Consider the following 21238-nt stretch of genomic DNA (forward strand, 5'->3'; position numbering starts at 1 on the left):
GGGCCTGAACCACCCGCTTTGCAGGCCTTGACCGCGGATACTGTCCAGCACCTGGTGAAGGGGATATCAAGGGCTCGTTTCTCCCCTGCTGTCTGTCTGTCCGCCTTCCCCAAGTACACCAAGGCTTTGGACCCCCATAGCACTGGAGGCCTCACTTGTGCATGAGCTGGGCTCAGACATGTCCATTTGCTTGGACTGGTGTGGCCATGGGGCTGTGATGTTGTTAAGGATCTTAATGAGTCACTGCAACTCTGCAAAGGTGGGGCACAGGGGAGGTTTGGGGTGGGGCTAACGGATGCAGCTCCAGGGAGCTGAGGGGTTTACACCAGTTCCAGGGGGACAGGACAGACCAGGGCTGCTGAAGCAGGAGCCAAAGTGCTTCTTTAAAAACGACGACACTGGTTATCATTAGTGACTGGCACTGAAAAGAGTATAAACAGCCCTGGCTTGTGCGGCTCAGTGGATTGAGACCCAGCCTGAGAACCAAGGGGTCACCGGTTTGATTCCAGTCAGAGCACATGCCTGGGTTGTGGGCCAGGTCCCCAGTAGGAGGCGCATGAGAGGCAACCACACATTGATGTTTCTCTCTCTCTCTTTCTCCCTCCCTTACCCTCTCTAAAAATAAATAAACTAAAATCCTCAAAAAAAGGAGTATAAACAAACCTTGCTATAAACTTTAAATTGTGAAACAAACATACGGTATTGCAGTTATCATTATTATGCAGAGAACTGGTAACCACGTCCTACAACTGGCACCTTTACCCCAGAACGTCCCATTCAGAATTCCACCGCCTCTTCACACACGGTGACTACGGACACTCGGGCGCCGTCCCTGGTCACAAAAACGGACGGGACGCACTCTGTCCCTCCTACCTTTTCGGCTTCATCCCACAGCGCCATCTCTCCTAAGAAGTTGTCAGGCCTCGTGGACAAGTTTAACTGAAAGGAGAAGCCAAAGGTGGAGTACACAGATTGCAAAAACTGCAAACAGCCCTTTATTTCCTCTTCGATCTGAAATGGGAGCAAAGAAAATATTTTAAGTAGAACACCAAAGTAAATCCATTATGGCATCTAAAAAAAACATTGTTCACATTGAATAGAAATAAAGCACGTTCTCATTGTGGAGTACAGTTAATGACACAGTATGGGTTGTCCTTCCGTCCCTTCCTTGGGTGCTCACGGAATGAGCAGCACGTGCCAGGCATGCGCAGGCTGCCAGCGCCCAGCCCGGTGCCGGGGTGGACAGAGGAGCAGGCGAGGGCGCCTCACCCTGACAGTGCCACATGAAGGGGGAGGGGCGCCTGCCTGCCCAGAGGAAGCGGCGGCCACGCTGCAGCAGGAGGGCAGGGTGAGGTCCTCCACACAGGGGAAGGGCAGGCGCTCCGGGGCAGAGGCAGTGCTGAGTGGGGAGGCTCAGAGGACAGGGAAGCCACAGGGCGCTGCCCTGGGACCGGGCCCTGCGTGATGGAAAAGGGGGACAACACGGGGGCGGTGGGAGGTGACCAGGCAGGAGGCGGATGGGAGCCAGAGAAAACAGCCTTCGGAGCCAGGGGAAAGTCTGTGCTCTTCAGCCTGAGAGCAGTGCAAGAATCAGTGGGGTTTTGTTTTTTTTAAAGGAGACTAACACGACCCAATTGGTCCTTCCGAAGTGTGGGAAATGGACTGGCAAGGGTAGAAGAGCGGCCCATAAGGAAGCCAGTGGGATTTCAGGAGCGCGGTGATGGCGGCCTGAACAAGCGAGAAGCGTCAGGAATGCAGGGAGTCTGATGCGTTTGCAGGGCAGCTGTCCTTTCAGTGACTGACTGACAGTGGTCACCTCCACCCCCTTAAGCCCTGTGCTGGATGCGGGGCATGCGGGAATGCATGAAATTATTCAGGAACTAATCACATGTCTAGGGAGAGCTATCAATAGGGCTGGCGATGAACTGGACAGGGGTGAAAAGCGAAGGCCGCCCGGGCGAAGCCGGTGCCCCGGAAGGAGGGCACAGCGGTGTGGGAAGCAAGAGGAGCCAGTTCTGGAAACGGCTAGTGAGCGGGTGCCTGGGCTTTCTCCCATCGGCATGCTGCGGCTTGTATCACACACGTCCTCTGCATATTTTGTTAGATTCCCACCTAAGTACTACTTGTATTTCAAGTGATTGTGAACGACACTGTTTTTAACTTCATCATCCCCATGCTCACTGCTAGAAGAGGGAAGTGTGACTGGCGTCTGCACGCAGACCTTGTGTCCTGAGATGTCAGGGCTGCGAAATACAGGCAGAAGGAGCTGAGAGAATTGAAAGGGGAGACAGACAGATCCATAGTGTAGGTGGAGACTCCATCGCCCCTCTCTCAGCAATTGCGGGACAACCAGACAGAAAACCAGTGAGGAGGTGGGCGAATCCCACATCCCCACTGACCACCAGGGTCTTGCTGTCGTTTAGAAAACACTCCACCCAGCCCTGGCTGCTGGGGTTCAGTGGACTGAGTGCCGGCCTGCTAACCAAAGGGTTGCTGGTTTGATTCCCAGTCAGGGCAGAGGCCTGGGTTGTGGGCCAGGTCCCCAGTTGGGGGCGCACAAGAGGCAATCACACAATGATGTTTTTCTTCCTCTCTTTCTCCCTCCCTTCCCCCCTCTAAAAATAAATACATTAAATTTTAAAAAGAAAACACTCCACCTGAAAACAGCAGAACACACGGCTGTTTGAGTGTCCACAAAACACGCACACCAAGGTGCACGCACACCAAGGTGGGCCGTATGCTGGGCCACTAAACACACTTCAACCACATTTTTGTAAGTTGAAGTCATACAAAGTGTTTTTTTCTACCACAGTGGAATTAAAGTAGAAATCAATAACAGAAAGATAAGAGGAAAATATCCAACACTTGGAAACTGAACACACACTTCTAAATAAGCCGTGGGTTCAAGAGGAAATCGCAAGAGAAATTCAAGAAAAAACACACCGAGCAGAGTGAAAAGAAGAGCACAACACTGAAAGTCACACAGCAGTGGCAGTGCTAAACGGTAAATATGCAGCACGAAGCATGTTTACTATGAAAGAGGAAAAGTCTTAATCAATAATAAAGACTGCCACCTCTCGATCAGGGGGACGAAAAGGCAAAACTGACCCAAGGCAGTAAGAAATACGTAAATACCTCCAAAGAAGCTGTCCATTTCATCTAGGTCATTGAATTTATTGGCATCAAGTTGTTCATAGCATTGGCTTATTATCCTTTCAATATTTATAGATTCTGCAGTGATCTCACTTCTCTCATCCCTCATATTTTTAATTCATGTCTTTTCCTTTTTCTCTGTTCAGTTTGATGAAAGGTTTATGCATTTTTATCGGTCTCAGCGAATCAATTTTAAAAAAATACTGATTTTTCATGTTGTTTTTCTTTTTTCAATTTCATTATTTCTGATGTTATTCTTTTCTTCCTTCTGCTTACTTACACTGTAATTTGCTCTTCTATTTTTAGTGTATTAAGTGGAGGCTTAGGTCCTGATCTGGAACACTCGTCTGTCCTAATGTAGGAACTCAGCACCCCCCCCCCCCGCAGGGCCGTGTTAGTAACCCCCACAGATCTGGGTGTGCTGGCTTTCTGCTTCCCTTCATGTGGTATTCGATATTTTCTAGTTCCCCTTTTGATTTCTTCTTGGACATATGGGTTGTTTAGAAGTGTGTTATTCACTCACCAAATATTTGGGGATTCTCCAGACAACTCTCTGTTACTGACTTCTAATTTAATCCCACTGTGACCAGAAAACACACTTTGCATGCACGGAACCCTTTTAAATTCATTTGGCCTTGTTGTATGGCCCGGAATATTGTCTATCGTGGTGACTGTTCCCTGTGCACTTTCAGAGGGCGTGTACTCTTATTGGCTGGAGTGTTCTATAAATGTCAGTTAGGTTAAATTGTTGGACAGTGCCCTTCGAGTGACAATTGTAATTTGAATTAATGTGAAAACCTGCAAAAAAGTAAAGTCTAACTTCTACACAATACTGAAAAACAAAAACATCCAAAGTTCCTGAGATATTAGACTTAATGCATTTAAGTTAACAAAACTGGAGGAAGCTTATAAGAAAAACAATAATAAGTATCATGCGAAGAGATTACTACTCTGCGCATCCAAATCAGACAGTGACAGGATGTCAGAGCTGAGCAAGGCCTCAGAGACTAGACCAGACTCCTTATCTCAGCGACTCTGACCAGAGCAAGACGCGGACTCCCAGCGCTGCCTGGCGGCTCACCTGCACGGCGGCTCACCTGCTCGGCCGTGCAGAAGATGTGCGCGTCGTCCTGCTGGAAGCGCCTGACTCGGGTCAGGCCGCTTAGCGTCCCCGACAGCTCGTTCCTGTGGAGAACTCCAAAATCGGCAAATCTGACAGGCATTTCCCTCCAGGACCGTGGACGATGGGCAAACATTAGACTGGAGAAGAGGCAGTAAACACGTAGTTTTCACTCAGCACGGGAAGGATTAAATAACTAAATACCAACAAATTACAGTTACACCTCAAGATCTGTAAACGCTTTACCCTGCTTCTTAGATCACACGTTTTAAGAACATTTCTTCTCCTGTGGATTACTGAACCTTGAACTTGCGTCACTATAGCGCCCTAAGAACCAGAAACCCCTATTCCCATTCACCCGGTGAATTTCCACTCGCCCTTTGCAATTCATTTCGAAGGCTACTTCGTGGGTGGAGCCTTCCCCAGACAGGGCTGGCTAGGCTTCCCTTGGGCTCCAGGGTGACCTGGAACAGGTCACTATTTTGACACCCGTCTTACTTTTTAAAAACTGGCTCTCTGTACCTCTGTCCCTGCCCCGCTCTGCTCCCTGAGGAAGTGGGCTGCCTTAATCCCCTCCGTGTTTCTAGCACTAAGCACTGTGGCTGATGCTCTCCGTCAAGTTCATGGCTTCCCTTCTGCAGAAAGCACTCCGGTGGCTCCTGTGCCCGCTCCCCACTAAGCCACTGATGTCTGACTTTTTTATTCGGAGGCGTGAAACACAAAGTTACGTTCTCTTCTTCTACTTGGCCTTCCTCAGAATTAGAGCTGAAACCACAGGCTATGGCTTCAAATGGCACCTCACGGGAACCTGAGTTAAGAAGTTGTTAATGCAAGTGTTTTAGAGAATGCAAAGCACTAGGTAGACTTCCCCATTCTGTTTAAAAAGAGAGGTTATAGACCATTTATCTGCCAGTTTTCAAGCAACTAAAGGTACGTAAATACTGTTTACATGCTGCCAGCATAAAGCTGAACTTCTTCCAGCATCTACTGAAAAGGACAAAGTTTTCTTCAGTGTTCAGAGGTTTGTTTCAATACATACCTTCTACAGTCAACTTACGTGAAACCATGTATGTCGATGACGCAAAACTATAATAACTGAGGTTTGTTTTTGGCGTGGAGAATCGTGTCTACTCACTCCCAGTTGTACAACTGGCTTGTCTTATAAACTTAATTTGCATACCAACTTTATGATAATTACATTCTTGCAGAGAGTCTAAGACAACACTGAGTGAAAGATGTGCCACTATTTTATGTACCACGAAGAATAAAAATAACCCATTCATTAAATTAAGACATAGTGCTAAGATGCCCCAATTGTAGGTGCATCTCAATGTCAAAAGATGTCGAAATGTGGGAGGAAAAGTTACCTCGGAATCAATGAAACCCATTTGCCCATTCATTCCAACCTCACTGGTCTTATTATAATCAATCCAAACAACATGTAAGAATAAAATGTTTAGCCCTGGCTGGTGTAGCTCAGTGGATTGAGGGCAGGCTGCGAACCAAAGCATCGAAGGTTCGATTCCCAGTCAGGGCACATGCCTGGGTTGCAGGCCACGGCCCCCAGCAACTGCACACTGATGTCTCTCTCTCTCTCTTTCTTCCTCCCTTCCCTCTCTAAAAATAAATAGATAAAATATTTTTAAAAAGAATAAATGTTTGGCAAATGTGTGTTATTTGAAATGTATTATGACTATGAAGAGAAATACTGTAATAATTTATAAAAATTCATAAATAGCCCTGGCTGGTGTGGTTCAGTGGATTGAGCACTGGACTGAGATCCAAAGGGTCACTGGTTCGATTCCCAGTCAGGGCACGCGCCTGAGTTGAGGGTTAAGTCCCCAGTAGGGGGCATGCAGGGGGCAACTACACATTGATGTTTCTCTCCCTCTCTTTCTCCCTCCCTTCCCCTCTCTCTAAAAATAAATAAATAAATAAACTTAGAGCAAAAAAAAAGATTGGTACATAATACTATCTCTAAGAAGCACAAAAAATTAAATGGTTTCCAGCTAACACTGCACACCTGCCAAAGATCTATCATTTATTAAACAGTAAACTCACTCTCCAGAGTGAAATAACTTGGCAAAGATGACTAGTAACCAGCATCCTTCAAGTCAAAGGAATCGCTTAACTCCCCAAACCAAAACACAGAACAACACTGAAAGCTCGTTGTGAAGGAGTGGCCCCGCACTCCCGGGAAAGGTCTGCGTGACGTCCAGTGCTCACCAGTGCCCCGGACAGTTCATGGGCTTCAGGGCGAAGGTGTCCTTCTCCACGTCGAAGGCGAACATGTTCTCGCTGTAATGCTGCCAGTGGCCTGAGGCCTCCCAGAGCTTGCTGTTGTACACGGTGGGGGACAGCACCTCCGTGAAATGACGGCGGTGGTACTCCTCCTGCAAGGAAACGCACTTGAAGCTCACCACACCGGCAAGGGCAGACCACGGCACCGGGAGAAGTCAGGCCATGGGCCGGTGTCTGACACTCAGGGCAGTCCGTATCCATTGACAATGAACATGCCCTCAGCTTCAGGTGTGGTCCTTCCAGCAACGTGAAAGAAGAATAACGCATGCTCAGTAGAATTTTCACGTTACATATATTTACTTTATACTGTGCAATAGTATGTAGTATGGAATGCTTGAATTCTCTGGAAATCAGGAATTGAGATATTTATAAAAGCCTAAGTCCAAAGGGCCAAAGAGAAAGCAGAGAAGAGGAAGGTGACATACTCTGGGACCCGGAGTGCATAACCGCCACCTCGACCGGCAAACCTGGGCAAGCAGCTGGAGCTGCAGGGGTGGGGCGGGACACAGGCCCACTTTGGGCTGACAGTTTCTGGGGCCCGAATTTTTCAGGCATTGGTCCTGTCTTCTGTTTTTTAGTGTTTTCACTGGAAATTTCATTACCGTTCTGCTACCCGGTGCTATGTCTTTGGCTTTTTCTCTCTGGAAACTTTTAGAATATTTTTTTTATCTCTAAAGCTTTAGAATTTCTCTCTCAGTAATGGGCCTTGGTGCCCAAGGAAAGAACGCTTTCACAAACAAACAAAAACAACAAAAAACAGACACACCTCCATTGGAAGCTGGGTCCATTTGGGGATGCGGACCCCTAGGCTACCAAGCCAACAGGCAGAGAAGGACTGACTCCCTGGCTGGGAGGACTGACCCCAGTTGCAGGGGAAGGCAGTGCACAGCTACAATGGAGTGAGGAGACTCCGGCGGGAATGCAGAGGGGAGCCTCGAGCGTTTCCATGAACCCTCGCAACCCCCACCAGGCAGGATCGCTGAGAACTCGGGTCCTTTGGGAAGAAGATGTGGGCCACCCACTACTAGGGGTGGAACTGTATCCCCCACAAAAGATAGGTTGGAGTCCTAGCCCGCGGGACCTCAGAGTGGGGCCTTCCTTGGACACAGAGGCTTTGACGAGGTGACCGAGTTAAGAGGAGGTCGTTAGATGAGTCTCGCTCCAATGGGAGCGGTGCCCCTACAGAAAGAGGAAATTTGAGGAGAGACAGACAGACAGACAGACGACGCACGTGGAGGAGAGGTGACGTGAAGACACACGGGAGAAGGCCACGTGAAGGCGGAGACTGGAGCGAGGCCCTGACAAGCCAGGGCGCACCAACCGTGGCTGACCCACCACCCCCCTCCAGAGAAGCGCAAAGAGGGGCTGATTCCCTCCCGGGTTCCAGACGGGGCGTGGCTCTGCCGGCTGCTTCCCTCCCCACGTCTGGCCCCTAGGACTGCAAGACGATACCTCCAAGGGGCTCAGGGCCACTCAGTTTATGGCACTTCCTTAGGCGCCCCGGGAAACCAGGAGACGCACCAAGGACAGCCCTGCCCGTCCGAGGTGCCGGCAGGGAAGGGGGCACGTGGAGGGGTGGAGGGCTGGTGGGAGGCGGCGGCGCTGACTTGCCCACTGGTGCCCATTTCCACGGGCTGGGGCCGGACCCGCTGCATTAAACATTCTTCCCTGCCTGCTTGGACGCAGGGCACGGTGGTGGCTAATGTCACAGCTTAGGTTCCCAATGGCATCGAGCCGACCCCACCCCACATGGTGACACGCTGGCTGACGGGACTTGGGGTGAACAAACAAATGTCCTCCTCCGAGCAAAGGACCAAAGCTGACTTTGAGTCACCAAGGGGGGGGGGGCACTGTGCTGGTTCCTCTCATGGGCCACCTCCTGTCCTGCCCTGTCCTGACCCACTTTCCTGTCCTCTGAGCCCTGCTCTGTGTCCCCACAAGGGGACTTCTGTGGAGGATACTGCCCGGCTTTCCTGCCTTCTGACTTCCAGTTGAGTTTGACCAAGGAGAGGTTCTGAAGGCAGCCAGAAGGCAGCAGAAGACAGAAGTCGGGATATTTATTTCCCTCCCCCACTCCTCCCTCGCTCTGGGTTTATTGTGTCCTGGGCTGTGAGCTCCTAACAGTTTCTGTCCAGCAGCCTCTCCCAAGGCTTCGAGCTCTCTCTGGGTTCGGGTAACATGATTGTTTCTCACCTCCTCTGGCGGAGGGGGAGGGAGACCTGCGTGGGTAATCCCTGGGTTCAGGACCGGCCCCTGTGAGTTATCTAACCAAGGCCCACGCCTCTGTAAATACTTCCTTCACCAGATGCTCTTCAGTTAAACCCTTGGCTCACCTGTCAGGACCATCCCCGCACAGAAGGTCAAGGGTTTGAGATACTAAATGTCTGCGAAGACAAGTTCAGTTTGGAAATGCACGGAATCCAAAGGTGTGGGAGCGGGAGGCGAAAACTCTCCAAGTGGGTTATGAGCGGAGGAGCGAGGGGGCTACCATCCTCCCCACCCCATATCCCAGCCGGCGCCAGCGCATCGGGTAGGTCAGACCCCAGCAGGGGAAACGGTGAGGCTGGGGACTTTCACCGAAGGAACCCGTCCCCCCTGCCGGCGGGAACAGGAAAGGACAGTCCCTTCAGAAGACGGCTGGCATCTCCCTGGAAACTCAAGCTCGCCCTGTGACACTGAGGTCACGCTCCTCGGTACTTGCCCAAGTAGAATGAAAGCTGACGTTCACACAGACACCCTGCGCTGAGAACACCGAGAAAGCTGCTCAGCTGTACACCCGGGCCACTTCCTCTAAGACGACAAGGGGATTCAAAGGGTGGAACCAGGGCCCAGGGAGAACAGAACTGAGTCCTAACCGTCCTGCAGTTCCTGACCTGAGAGCGACTCTAGTTATTTCTGTATACAACACCTAGCATATTAATAACAAAAGACTACGTATGGGAAGAGGCAAGACCATATAACAGAAAACCAAGGAAAGAAATAGTTTGAGTCCCTATAACATTGTGTCTGTGTGTGTGTGTGTTTTGCACAGAAAGGACAATTTTTTCAGACAAGGGTATCTGGGGGTTCAAAGTCACCCGCCTCATCTCTGTCTGCCAAACATTCCCGTTCCAAGACTCGGGGCCCCATCCTGCCTACCTGCGCCCTTACCTTAGCGTAAGAGACCTTGGGGGCTGCGTACTTAAATGGCCGCACACCTCTGCAACTCATACGATCAGACCTTGGGCCTGACCATCATCCAGGTCTGTCCTGCATCTATAAGAGAGAAGAGACTCCTTGAAGGCCACCAACGGAGGCTTCTGCTTACTCTCCGACACTCCGCCCCACACCTAGAGTTCAAGGTGCTGGGGGCTGTGTTGATTTTCCAGCAGAGACAGCGCATCATCACCACGTGCACATGTCTCCGATAATATGCAGTGATTCTTCAAGTCTCGCCGCTCTGCTCTCTGATCTATGATGGCTTCACCTGACCAATCCCTACAGAAGGTATGAGCCCAGGGGGGCAAGTCCACAGAGCGGAGCTTCCCGGGGCATCGTGCAAGAAAAGAAGGGGAGGAAAAAGAGACGGGTGACTCAGAGAGTAACCAGCACGTCGTGCCACGGGCCCTTTTTCCCAGGAGGTTCTTGGGGAAAGCGCTTCCCCAGATGAGAGAGAGAAGCAAGGAGGGATCGGGAAAGAAGAGAATCAGCACAGAAAAGAGATGGGGGGAGAAACCAGGATGATGATGGAAAACAAGTCTTAAGAGATAATTCTGCAGCGAGAAGATCAAATTTGGGAAAAAAAAATTTACTGAGAGATTACCCAAATCACCAGAAGATGCTGCAAGGAGTGTCAGGAGTCCTGACAGGAAGGTGAGGACGAATTAGAGACAGGCACTTAGAAAACGGGGCCAATGAAAGTGTTAGGTGATCACGGATTGCAAGACAGACAAGAGGAGCACGAGAGAGAAAATGTAGCCTCAACGGTGTGGCTCAGGGGGTTGGGCGTCCCCTCACAAACCAGGAGGTCTCAGGTTCGATTCCTGGTCAGGGTGCAGGCCTGGGTTCAGGTTTGGTCCCTGGTCAGGGGGCGTGTGACAGGTAGTCGATCAATGTTACTCTCTCAGAGTGACGTTTCTTCCTCCCCCTCTCTCTCCCTCCCTTCCCCTCTCTCTAAAAATAAATAAATAAAATCCTTTTTAAAAAGGAAAGGAAATGTAACCCCAGTGGTCCACATGGAGCACATCTGAACAGTACTTACAGCACACAGTCCCATCGGAGACTTAGTGATCTATGAACTTGGCCTGCGGGCCAGTATTTTTCAGAGCGGTCTTCCCGCTCTTTGCCCTGGAGCTGCCAAACCACCACAGACGGTGGCGGAGCAGCCGCGCCCCGAGGACCGCATTCTGGGAAGCGATGCTTCACCGGTCAGCACACTGAGCCTGACAGGATCCCCTCCTTTCCCCGCTGTCACTAGGATCTCCACGCTGCGTCTGCCTCGTGCTCACCTCTGTACTGTGCACGTTCCAGACACTTACACGCACACCAGCGGCATTAATACAATCCAAGAATGCATTTAATTTGGGGAAAATATAATTCAGCTCAATGTTTTTATTAAAAGGCACAATCCGGTATTTCTCTGCTAGGCTCAAAATTCTTAATGTTACTAAAATAAAGTGAATGGAAACACTTGACCCTTTTACTATGAAGGAAAACAGTGAAATGCAAAATGCACTCGAATAAGAATAAAACCCTCCAACAATTCACTTACGCGTATGAAGTCCATGAGGGTGTTATAAATGAAGGCTCCTCTGGGCAGGAAGAAACAGCTTCCGGGACTCAGATCGTGGAAAAAGAAAAGCTCCTGATCCTAGAGTAAAACAGGAACTGGATTTCAAATTTCACTGTCGGTGTTTAATATCTACTGTGCACTTGATACGCTACAAGTAAAATACACACTCAGCCATCACTTCCATTTTCTAATCACTGACGTTCCCAAGTCCTCAATACTTCTATCTAACTATATGTAATAGCACACAGAAAATTGCAATCCGTATTTATGGCCACTAAGCTTTGCACTTAGCTTCTATTTCCCCTCATATTCACCGCTACTTTCCTCCTTGGGATCCTGGAGGGTGGGTGTCAGGGGAGAAAACACTGCAAAGAGATGAGAAACGTCTGTGGCCGGAGCCTCTCAGTGGCGGTGACCATTACCACGACCCCCACATACTGACGGCCCAGCCCACAGGGCCACCATCTCCAGGGTCTTCCTCTCATCCGTCGGGCAGGCTACTCAGCAAGACATGGGCACGTGGAATTCTGCAAGGGAGTGCCCGCCCATGACAGGACACAGCTCAGCAGTGGCAGGACTGAGGTTAAAACGCAGGTCTTCCAGCTTTTGAATCTCATTCTTTCCTTCTGCACTTCCCAAATACACAGCATGTTCTCAAAGTATGCACAAGTTTCAAAAAACAATGTTAATTGCCCTGGCTGGTGTGGCTCACTGGATTGAGCACCGGCCTGCAAACCAAAGGGTCGCCAGTTTGATTCCCAGTCAGGGCACATGCCTGGGGTGTGGGTCAGGTCCCCAGCAGGGGGCGCATGAGAGGCAGCCACACATTGATGTTTCTCTCCCTCTTTTTCTCCCTCTCTTCCCCTCTCTAAAAATAAATAAATAAAACCCTTAAATTGTTATTTTTTAATATCATGATACAAATGAGACAAGGGGGTAATGTTTTCAGTCTGATAAAAGATACAGGAAGGAAAGAGGTTAGAAGGCACTGGGGTGTTAGCAGGAAAGAACTCAACCGCAAACTATGAGTGCCAGCAAAATAGAACATGGGAGACAAAATACTATTTTTCAAGCAAGTTAGTTTGGAGACATCATCGTAAGCCAACCAAGGCAGGGGCACCCCGGCAGGGACGGGGACGCCCGGCCTACCTTCCCGATCTTCCGGTGATCTCGGCTCTTGGCTTCCTCCTGCAGCTTTTCCCAGGCTCTCATCCTCTCGTTATCGGGAAAGGAAATCCCGTAGACCCGCTGCAGGGTTTCCATTTCGGGATTGCCCTCCCAGTACGTGCAGGAATTCTAAACACCAAGCCACGTCTCACTGAGCATGTCTGACATTCTGTCATCAATCAAATCAGTCTTAACTATGTTCCCATTTTCCAGTAAAGGATCTTGAATGGGTTCTAACGACTCCTGCCCAGTCCAAATCCAGCGGTCAGTTACGGAAAGAGTGTGCCATGGGTTCTCGGAAGGGAAAGTGAAGAGATGGTGGAAAGACGGGAACGCCACGCAGCAGCTGTGATGGCCACGGGGGTAGCAGCAGAGGAAGAGCAGACAGGCAGGGAAGCTCGGCCGGGCAGGGCCGCGGCTCCTGGTGAACGACTGAGCTGCTAATAGCACTTGTGTACGTGGGAGGAAGTCAAGGTCAGGTCTACAAGTCAGCCTCGTGCCTCTCGATACCCAGGGCAATGCTTTCTCCATTCTACCACCCTGTCCCCTTTGGCTTTGGCTTTTTTCCTACAGGGCATGTTCTACATGCACATAAATGTTCTTGCTCACATCAGAGTGATTCAAGAAAACCACAATATCACTAAATAGCAAATGAAAGAGAAATGCAAATGATAATCAAAAGCTCTATGTGCCCTGGCTGGTGTGGCTCAGTGAACTGAATGCTGGCCTGTGAACCAAGGGTTGCTGGTTCGATTCCCAGTCAGGGCACACACCTGGGTTGTGGGCCAGGTCCCCAGCAGGGGGTGCACAAGGGGCAACCACACAATGATGTTTCTCTTCCTCTCTTTCTCCCTTTTTCTCTCTCTGGAAATAAACTGGATAAAATCTTTTTTAAAATGTTGCACGTAATATCCTAATTATCAAATTTGTTTAAAAAATATTAAGAGCCCATGTAAAAATCAAATAATAAAGTGTTTTTTAAAATAACATGATGTTCACATTATAAAAGATATGACTGAAATCCCTAATTATTTAGTCCATCTTAAGTTTGCTATATTAAAAATAGTAAGTCCTTACCTTGAAAATTTTTATGGTTTTAATTTTCCCAGTGTGTCTCACGTGGGGGCCTTTACACAGGTCAATTAGGGAGCCACACCTATAATGAAAGGCACGCCCACACACTGTTATGGTTTTTCAGATTGCCCATTATGAACCACATCCTCGTATGTTTTAGTGAAGGATTTTCCCTGATTTTATATTGTGGGGGCAATTTTTCACTTAGGGGCAGCTTAAATTAAGTTTTAATTTACAGGAGAGAGACAATTCATCAAGCCTCAGATTTCAGTCTTCCCCTCTTTGCCCAAATTCAAAAGCTACAGACTCTTCTGGAAAAAGAAAACCATACAGAGACACCACTTGGAACTGTGATATCCTAAGGCTCTTAAAAGCCGCCCATTGTTGCATAATCAAAAATTCCAAAACCAAAGTCATCTGAAATGCATACGAAGTGCATCAACTCGACACCTCACCTTAAGATCACACCTCACCAAACCCACAATATGTACAAGGTGAGAGTGAACCCCAGCTCAATCCCCGGACTCTGCTCCCAGCAGCGGCCACAGGCCAGAGCTCACAGAAGTGGGGAGGCAAACCCCTAAGAGAGCTGAGAAAGCAGATGAGTGGAAAGGGGCTCAGGAGCCCGATGTTTACCAGAGCCCAGCCACGTGGTACACAGCTTTCACTTGCCTCTTTGTATCATTATTTCGCCTTTGCTTCCCATCACTTCCTGTTCGTTTCACTGTGAACATCCCACTTAGGCAGGAAGGTTGATGCTTTTGGCACCCACCAGGTGGTGGGGAGTAAGTATAGCAAGCGGCAGAGAGCCCCTGTGTGGGGAGGTGGCCCCTACCAACTCCCACTGCCACCTCAGTAAGAATGTCAGGGGCTGAAACAGGAAGTCTTTCCCTAACAGCCCCCCAAAATGTAAGGCACTGGCTGACACTGTCTCACCCACAGAGAACAAGATGCTGTGTAACAGCTCACACTCAGAAAGCAAAATTTGGGTTTCAGTATCATTCTGATGAATACAAATAAGAAAATAATAACTTCTCTTTGGTGATAACATTTCAGAGCCCCTAACTAAAGCAGTATGTCAATATGCAAATTTAGAGATAAACAGCCACCCAAAGATAAACTGCTTGTCCCGCTAACACCTTCAAGTTATCAGTTTTAAAATTTACGCACTGAGCCCTGGCTGGTGTAGCTCAGTGTATTGAGCCCTGGCCTGCGAACCAAAGGGTCACCAGTTCAATTCCCAGTCAGGGCACATGCCTGGGTTGTAGGCCAGGTTCCCAGTAGGGGGCACATGAGAGGCAACCACACATTGCTGTTTCTCTCCCTCTCTTTCTCCCTCCCTTTCCCTCTCTCTAAAAATAAATAAATAAAATCTTTTTAAAAATTTTACACACTGAGCAGTTTTGAAATTTACACACACTTTACCTGTAAATGGTGGTAGTTGGAGTATTAACCTTCTCATTCAAAATGCGGCATTTAAACTTGTTGTACTGCAAAGGAAAATAGATTTACATATTATTACATAAAATGTTTAAGTGGAAAAAAAATAGTCTACTTTCTCTAACAAACACTGAATGGGTGTGCACTGTGCCCTGGGTGCCGGGCCCCGGGGATACCGAGAGCTCGTAGCCTAGAACTGTGTTGTTACTTTTTTATGTTGGTTACATGGTGAAGTGATATTCTGATAATACTGAGTTAAATAAAATGTTATAAAAATCAACTTCACCTTTCTTTTACTTTTAAAACGGGCTACCAGAAAATTTAAGATCACGTATGTGGCTCCTATTTGTGGATCACATTGTATTTCTATTTGGACAGCAGTGTTCTAGAAGATTCCCATTTTAACTACATGAAATGCATATAATGCTGTGGAAACAGCTACATTATTAATTTGTGTAAAAACAGAGTTCATATCAAATGATCCTATCATCCCATTCAAACACGCAACAGAGACTTTTCCTCTCTTTGTTGCTTTCGTCACTACTACCACGGTGCTGCCGCCTTATATTAAATAACTACTCAGAGAAGGTAGTTGTTGGAAAGAAAAAAAATAGATTTGAAGGACTCAACTGTTTCATACTGATATGTTCAAATCCAAACACTTTTCTTTGCAAAGGTTTGACTGAGTCCAGCTGTCAGCCCAGAGAATGGGAGAAAAATGCAAATCATGTTTCTAATATAGAATTAATATCCAAAATATATAAAGAACTGCAACTCCACAACAAAAAAACCACGACCCATTTCAAAATGGGAAAAGGGCTTGAACAGACACTTCCCCACACAAGATATGTAAGTGGTCAGTAAGGACAAGAGAGGATGTTTACCATCACTAGGTATTACAGAGATGCCGAGCAAAACCACAATGAGATACTACGTATATCACACCCATTAGCACGGCTATTAGCAAAAAACAAACAAAGAAACAGAAAGTAAGCGTTGGCAAGTATGTGGAGAAACCGAACACCCGTGCACTGCCGGTGGGAATGCAGAATGGCGCAGGCGCTGTGGCAAGCAGTATGGCGTTTGCCCAAAACAGAAAACAGAATCTGTATATAATTCAGCAATTCCATAACTGGGCATATACCCAGAAGAACTGAAAGCAGGGACTTGAACAGGTACTTGTACACCACGTTCATAGTGCCGTTTTTAACAGCATGAAAAAGGCGGGAGCAACCCAGGGGTCCACTAACGAATGAATCAAGGAAATGTGGTCTTACACATCGATGGAATTTTATTCAGCCTCGAAAAAGAGAAAAATTCTGACATGTGCTACAAGGTGGGTGAACCGGGAGGACCTGGAGCTGAGTAAAACAGCCAGCCACAAAAATAACAAATATTATATTACTCCACTTATGCGAGCTTCTCAGAGTAGTAAAATTCATAAGACAGAAAGAGAGGGCGAGGGAATGGAAAGTTAGTGTTTGGTGGGTTTAGGGTCCCAGCTGGGGAAGATAAAATAGCTCTGGAGGTGGATGGTGGAGACAGTGGGACAATGTGAACGTACTTAATGCCACAGAATGGCACACTTAAAAATGGTTAAAATGGTAAATCGTACATTTTGGATATTTTACCACACACACACACACACAAAAGAGTAGCTATCACTTTTACCAAACCCCAAATCTATTTATTTGTTTATTTATCTTTAAAAGATTTTATTTATTTATTTTTAGAGAGAGGAGAAGGAAGGGAGAAAGAGAGGGAGAGAAACATCAATGTGTGGTTGCCTTGCCTCTCGAGTGCACTCTACTGGGGACCTGGCCCACAACCCAGGCATGTGCCCTGACTGGGAATTGAACTGGCGACCCTTTGGTTCACAGGCTGGCACTCAACACACTGAGCCACACCAGCCAGGGCCCAAATCTATTATTTTAATTCAAGCCCACAAAACTAACAATATTGTGCTTTCAAATTATGTGACTTCTCTGATATGTATGATTTAAAAGATAAAATTAAGAATACAGTTAAACAAAAAAGAGAAAAGAATATATTTAAGTACATTGGTCAAAACAATATATAAAAAAAGTTGAAGTTTTACACAGGTTACCCTAGACTAAAATCTAAAAAATAAAAAGAAAAATTAAAAAGAAAACCCTCAAGGGAAAAAAAGTGAAAAATATATATGGTATTTTAAATATCATTGAATTCAGGAGTCTAAATATTAACAATGCTCAGAATTAACCAGATTTATGAACACACATATGAAGACTATTCATCTGGCCCTTTACCTCCCTACATATGCATTAAAAGTTTCAAGAAATAGTACAAAATGGACTTCAAGTGACTGGTGACAACCAACTGTTTGGAACAATATGGTGACAACAGCCAATTATTTGCAAAACAAAAACCAAAAAAAAACTTGTCTATGTTGATTATTTAACATCCCCAGCCCCAGGTTGTCTGATTGCAAACAGCTCCGGGAAATCACCTTGAACATGTCCAGGAGGACGTCCTTGCTGACCTCCAGCCTCTCAAAGGGCTGCTCCTCCCTGACGATGGCCTCGCAGAGGGCCTCCAGTGCCGACAGCTCCGAGCTGGACACGGCTCTGAAAGGCAGAGCGGGCGAGAATCAGCACCAACCCTCAGACGCCGGGCGGGCTCTGCTGCGTGGGCCCCGGCCTGCAGCCTCTGCCACTCGTCTACACGCTTCCTCGATGGAGGGAGTCGGAGTTTGGGGCCCCGGGACTTCAGAGAGGCAAAAGCACTCGTCCGAAGGCAGACACTCCCACTGCTCAGAGAGGGCGAGAGGCATGCGTAGACAGAGCGATCCGCCCTCGGTGTCTGCGATGGGGCCTGCGCTACTTCTGCGCTGTCCTTGTCACCCTTCACACGGTCCTATCCGGCTCGAATGGAAAAGCATGGTCTTTGGTGCTCCCCACGTCCCCGCGCTCACTGACTGTGGGGTCTGGGGTGGGAGATAGCTCGGTGAGAGTGAGATGCGGGGGCAGGGTGCCCACGGGGCCAACGGCTCCTGCCAGGCCTCGGCTGACTGCCCTTCTCACTCGCCCCCGCCCCCCGCTGCACGCTCACCCCTGCCGGCCACACCGGCTTCCCTGCCGCTCCTCAAACAAGCTGCATGCGTTCCCAGGCCCGGGCTGTCTCACGGAGCCTCTTTCCCAGGAGGCCCATAAATGTCCCCCCAGTAGCCTCAGGAGCTCGCTCCCTCCCTCGTCCTGGCCTGCTTCAGTGTCACGTCCTGTTTCCCAGCCACCTGCCTGTCACGGCACACGGACCTGCCCACCCCTGCATGTGTTGTCCCTCACAGCGCGGGTCACCACCTGGTGGGAGGCGGCTGTCGGTTTACTGTGTGTCTCCCCCCACCAGGCTGTAGGCTCCTCCAGTACACACTGGTCTGCTCACTGCTCCGTCACCAGCACCCCAGCACGGAGCACACAGCAGGCAGTCAAGGTTTTGTGGGAGGAATGGGTCCTGGGGCGGGGGTGACAGGAGATGACGCTGCAGGAGCCCCTCCGCAGGAGCTACAGAGGACTAAAGACAGGCTCGCTTGGGGAGATGAGCTGAACAGCGTGGAGGTGAAAGGGAAAGGCGAAATGTGCCGTTAGTTGTCCAGGCAAGAGACGTTCTAGCTGTACACGAAGGGAGGAGAGAGGAGGAGAGAGGAGAGGCGGGTGGGGGATCTACTTAGGAGATCCAATGGGCAGAGCTGGACCGAGGCCTGGGTGCTGGGGTGGTGGAGGAGCAGGGGGACTGGAAGGACTCCCAGACTTCAGTTCTGGCAGCCGGTGGTGCCCTGCAGAGCTATGTCTGAGGAATCCGGGGAAGGTGGGGGTTGGCCCGACGCTGAGGCACTCCAGCACAGACCTCCGAAGGCGAGACCCCCGTGAACCACCCCCTGATCTTTACCCGTGGGAGGTGTCTGCCCCAGGTGGACAGCGCCCTCAGTTATCATGGAGAAAACCTGAACTATTTCCCCAGGGGTTGACCTTGAGATTCTGGTCTTCACTAGCACCCCCCTCTTACCAAGTCCCAGATTAGATAAAGAGCGTATCACTTCCTTCTAGGAAAAGAAAAAAACATTTGAGAAGCTACCCTTGCCCCTAAACTCATTAAAATTGTTTTTCAAAACTGATTAACCAAGCTATAATCATATTATGGAACATATACAGCCACCACACTAATAGGGAGCCATCACAAAACATGGAGCTAAAGACACGCGCGTTCAGGAGGGGACTGTTCAGGGGCGTTACCTGTCCTCGACAAACATGTCATAATAAAATCCATTCTCGATGGGCGGCCCATAACACAGGTGGCCCCCATAGTACAGCTCCATGGCCTCCCCGAGGACGTGGGCACTGGAGTGCCAGTACACCTGCGGACACAGGACACGGGCTGTCAGAGCGAGCACGTGGAAAGGGCTAGCGGACTGAGTTAGCGAGTGGATGCGTTTTTAGGGGGATAAACAATGGGACACAGGGCCGCGTCTGTTTGGAAGGAAACAGACCTTTGGTGCCCACGGAGAAGGGACTGTTTTTCGGAGCCCTCCCCGAGATGCCACCAGGACCATCCGCCTGCTTGTTTCTGGTGTGAAACTGCTGCTCTCGGCCCAGGCGGCCACTCGGAAACCTGGCTCCGCCCAGAGCGGAGAAAGGCAGGCGTGCGCTCCCCTCCCCCGGCCCAGGCGTGGCCTCCGAGCCGGATGCGGAGAGAACGGGCCGAAGTGGCCGCTCACGCAGGACACTGCTGCCGTTCACGGAATGTGGCATCCACGTGGCAGTGTTCGTGTGCTGGCCAGCGTGGGACTGAGGACCTCTGAAAAGGGCGTCGCCAGGGAGTGAACGCCCCCTGGCTGCAGAGACCCCAACCAGGTACACGTAGCTAATTCACTGTAGTCCGAGGGCGGGTCATCAGCTCGACAAGTTCACAAGGTTGATTTGGTTTTGAATTCCCAAGGAATCCATGGCTTATGGACAAACTAAAACTGACCAGTCACCAAATAAATAGAGATGCCAAAGGAACAAGATAATCAAGTCCTTTTCCTCAAGAGGAAACAAATCACGATGAGAAAGCTGTTTGATAAAATCAGTCAGAGCAGAGGGAGTGAGCTCGATGGGCAGGCCCTGTACCACCCCGGCCAGGGCAGTGGCCAGGACGTGATCTGCAGACACGCCCACACGGTCAGTCCTCAGGGCAGAGCCCTCTGCTTTGGTGGGTGTCGGGGTGACAGGCTGCCGCCCAGCATCAGTCACATCTCCTCTTCGATGCCCTGTCCAAGCTCAGATAGCCATTGTGTGAACAGTGTGTTAGTGATACGAGACCGGAAGACACAAGTCACAACCGCAGACAGTAGACAGGAGTCCCTGGGAGAGGGACCGGGCACCGCAGTGACAGACAGCAGTGACGGCCCCCCACCGACAGGCCCCGGGAAGGCCTGTGGGGGTACCACACAGGGGCGGGGACAGAGTGACTGGAGAAAGGCTGGAGAGGGCAGAAAGGGCCACTGACTGGGGCAGGGCCCTTGGGGGAGGATTTGGACTTTATTCTGAATGCAATAGAGCACAGTACAGGGTTTTAAGCAGAAAGGAAATGACTCAATTTACGTTTTAAAACGTCCTTTGGTAGCAGGACCAGAACGGACTTCCGGAAGGAGGCATGGGGTGGGGGTACAACCCCCTGGGCAGCGCTACAGCAGCACCACTGTGGGTCCCTGGGCAGTGTGGCAGTGCGCCTGGACAGAGGTGGACAGGGCCAGGCGGCACTGTGACAGTAACGTGGCCCAAGCAACCCGAGACTGGAGCTGAGGGGCGGGCAGCGGTCACACACAGCCTCCAGGATTCCAGGCTGAGCACCTGGGTCTTAAGTTTGGGGTTAAAAGTTGATTTTAACCCACTGAACTGACACTTCCTGTACAACGTCTAGGTGGAGACACCCTGTGGGCAGCAGCATAGTCTCGACAGAGGGCTGTGTCGTTACAGAGAGCAGAGATGAAGTCTCATCTCTGGTGGGGATGTGACAGCGGAGGACAGGAGGAGAAGGCCAGAAGGGGGCTGGTGCCGAGCACTGGGGACTTCCTAACATTTGGAGGCGGATGAAGAAGCCGCAGCCAGCAAAAAGACAGAAGGAGCCAGAGGTTTGCCACAGACAGTACTAAAAGAAGGGAGTCGTAACTGTCAGCTCGGCTGAGAAAGTACGCA

The 21238-nt window shown here is 49.6% G+C and overlaps 1 protein-coding gene across 3 annotated transcripts in view; it reads right to left on the reverse strand.

Moving 5' to 3' along the window:
• The window catches only part of TARS3 (threonyl-tRNA synthetase 3), a 37781-nt gene that overhangs the window by 8692 nt on the left and 7851 nt on the right, over positions 1-21238 (reverse strand). For all 3 annotated transcript variants that reach the window (XR_006784098.1, XM_045825103.1, XM_045825102.1), the window contains exons 5-13: positions 19295-19416; positions 17515-17632; positions 15012-15076; positions 13590-13668; positions 12495-12641; positions 11325-11423; positions 6500-6666; positions 4251-4413; positions 874-1011 (exon numbers count right to left, since the gene is read on the reverse strand). Coding sequence is in view for 2 of the 3 variants with exons in the window: in XM_045825103.1 (XP_045681059.1) it covers positions 874-1011; positions 4251-4413; positions 6500-6666; positions 11325-11423; positions 12495-12641; positions 13590-13668; positions 15012-15076; positions 17515-17632; positions 19295-19416 (1098 nt within the window). In the remaining variant the exon portion in view is untranslated. The remainder of the gene's footprint in view (positions 1-873; positions 1012-4250; positions 4414-6499; positions 6667-11324; positions 11424-12494; positions 12642-13589; positions 13669-15011; positions 15077-17514; positions 17633-19294; positions 19417-21238) is intronic.

This window comes from Phyllostomus hastatus, unplaced genomic scaffold (assembly GCF_019186645.2).
Source record: "Phyllostomus hastatus isolate PE091 unplaced genomic scaffold, TTU_PhHast_1.1 phas_scaffold_555, whole genome shotgun sequence".
Lineage (NCBI taxonomy): Eukaryota > Metazoa > Chordata > Mammalia > Chiroptera > Phyllostomidae > Phyllostomus > Phyllostomus hastatus.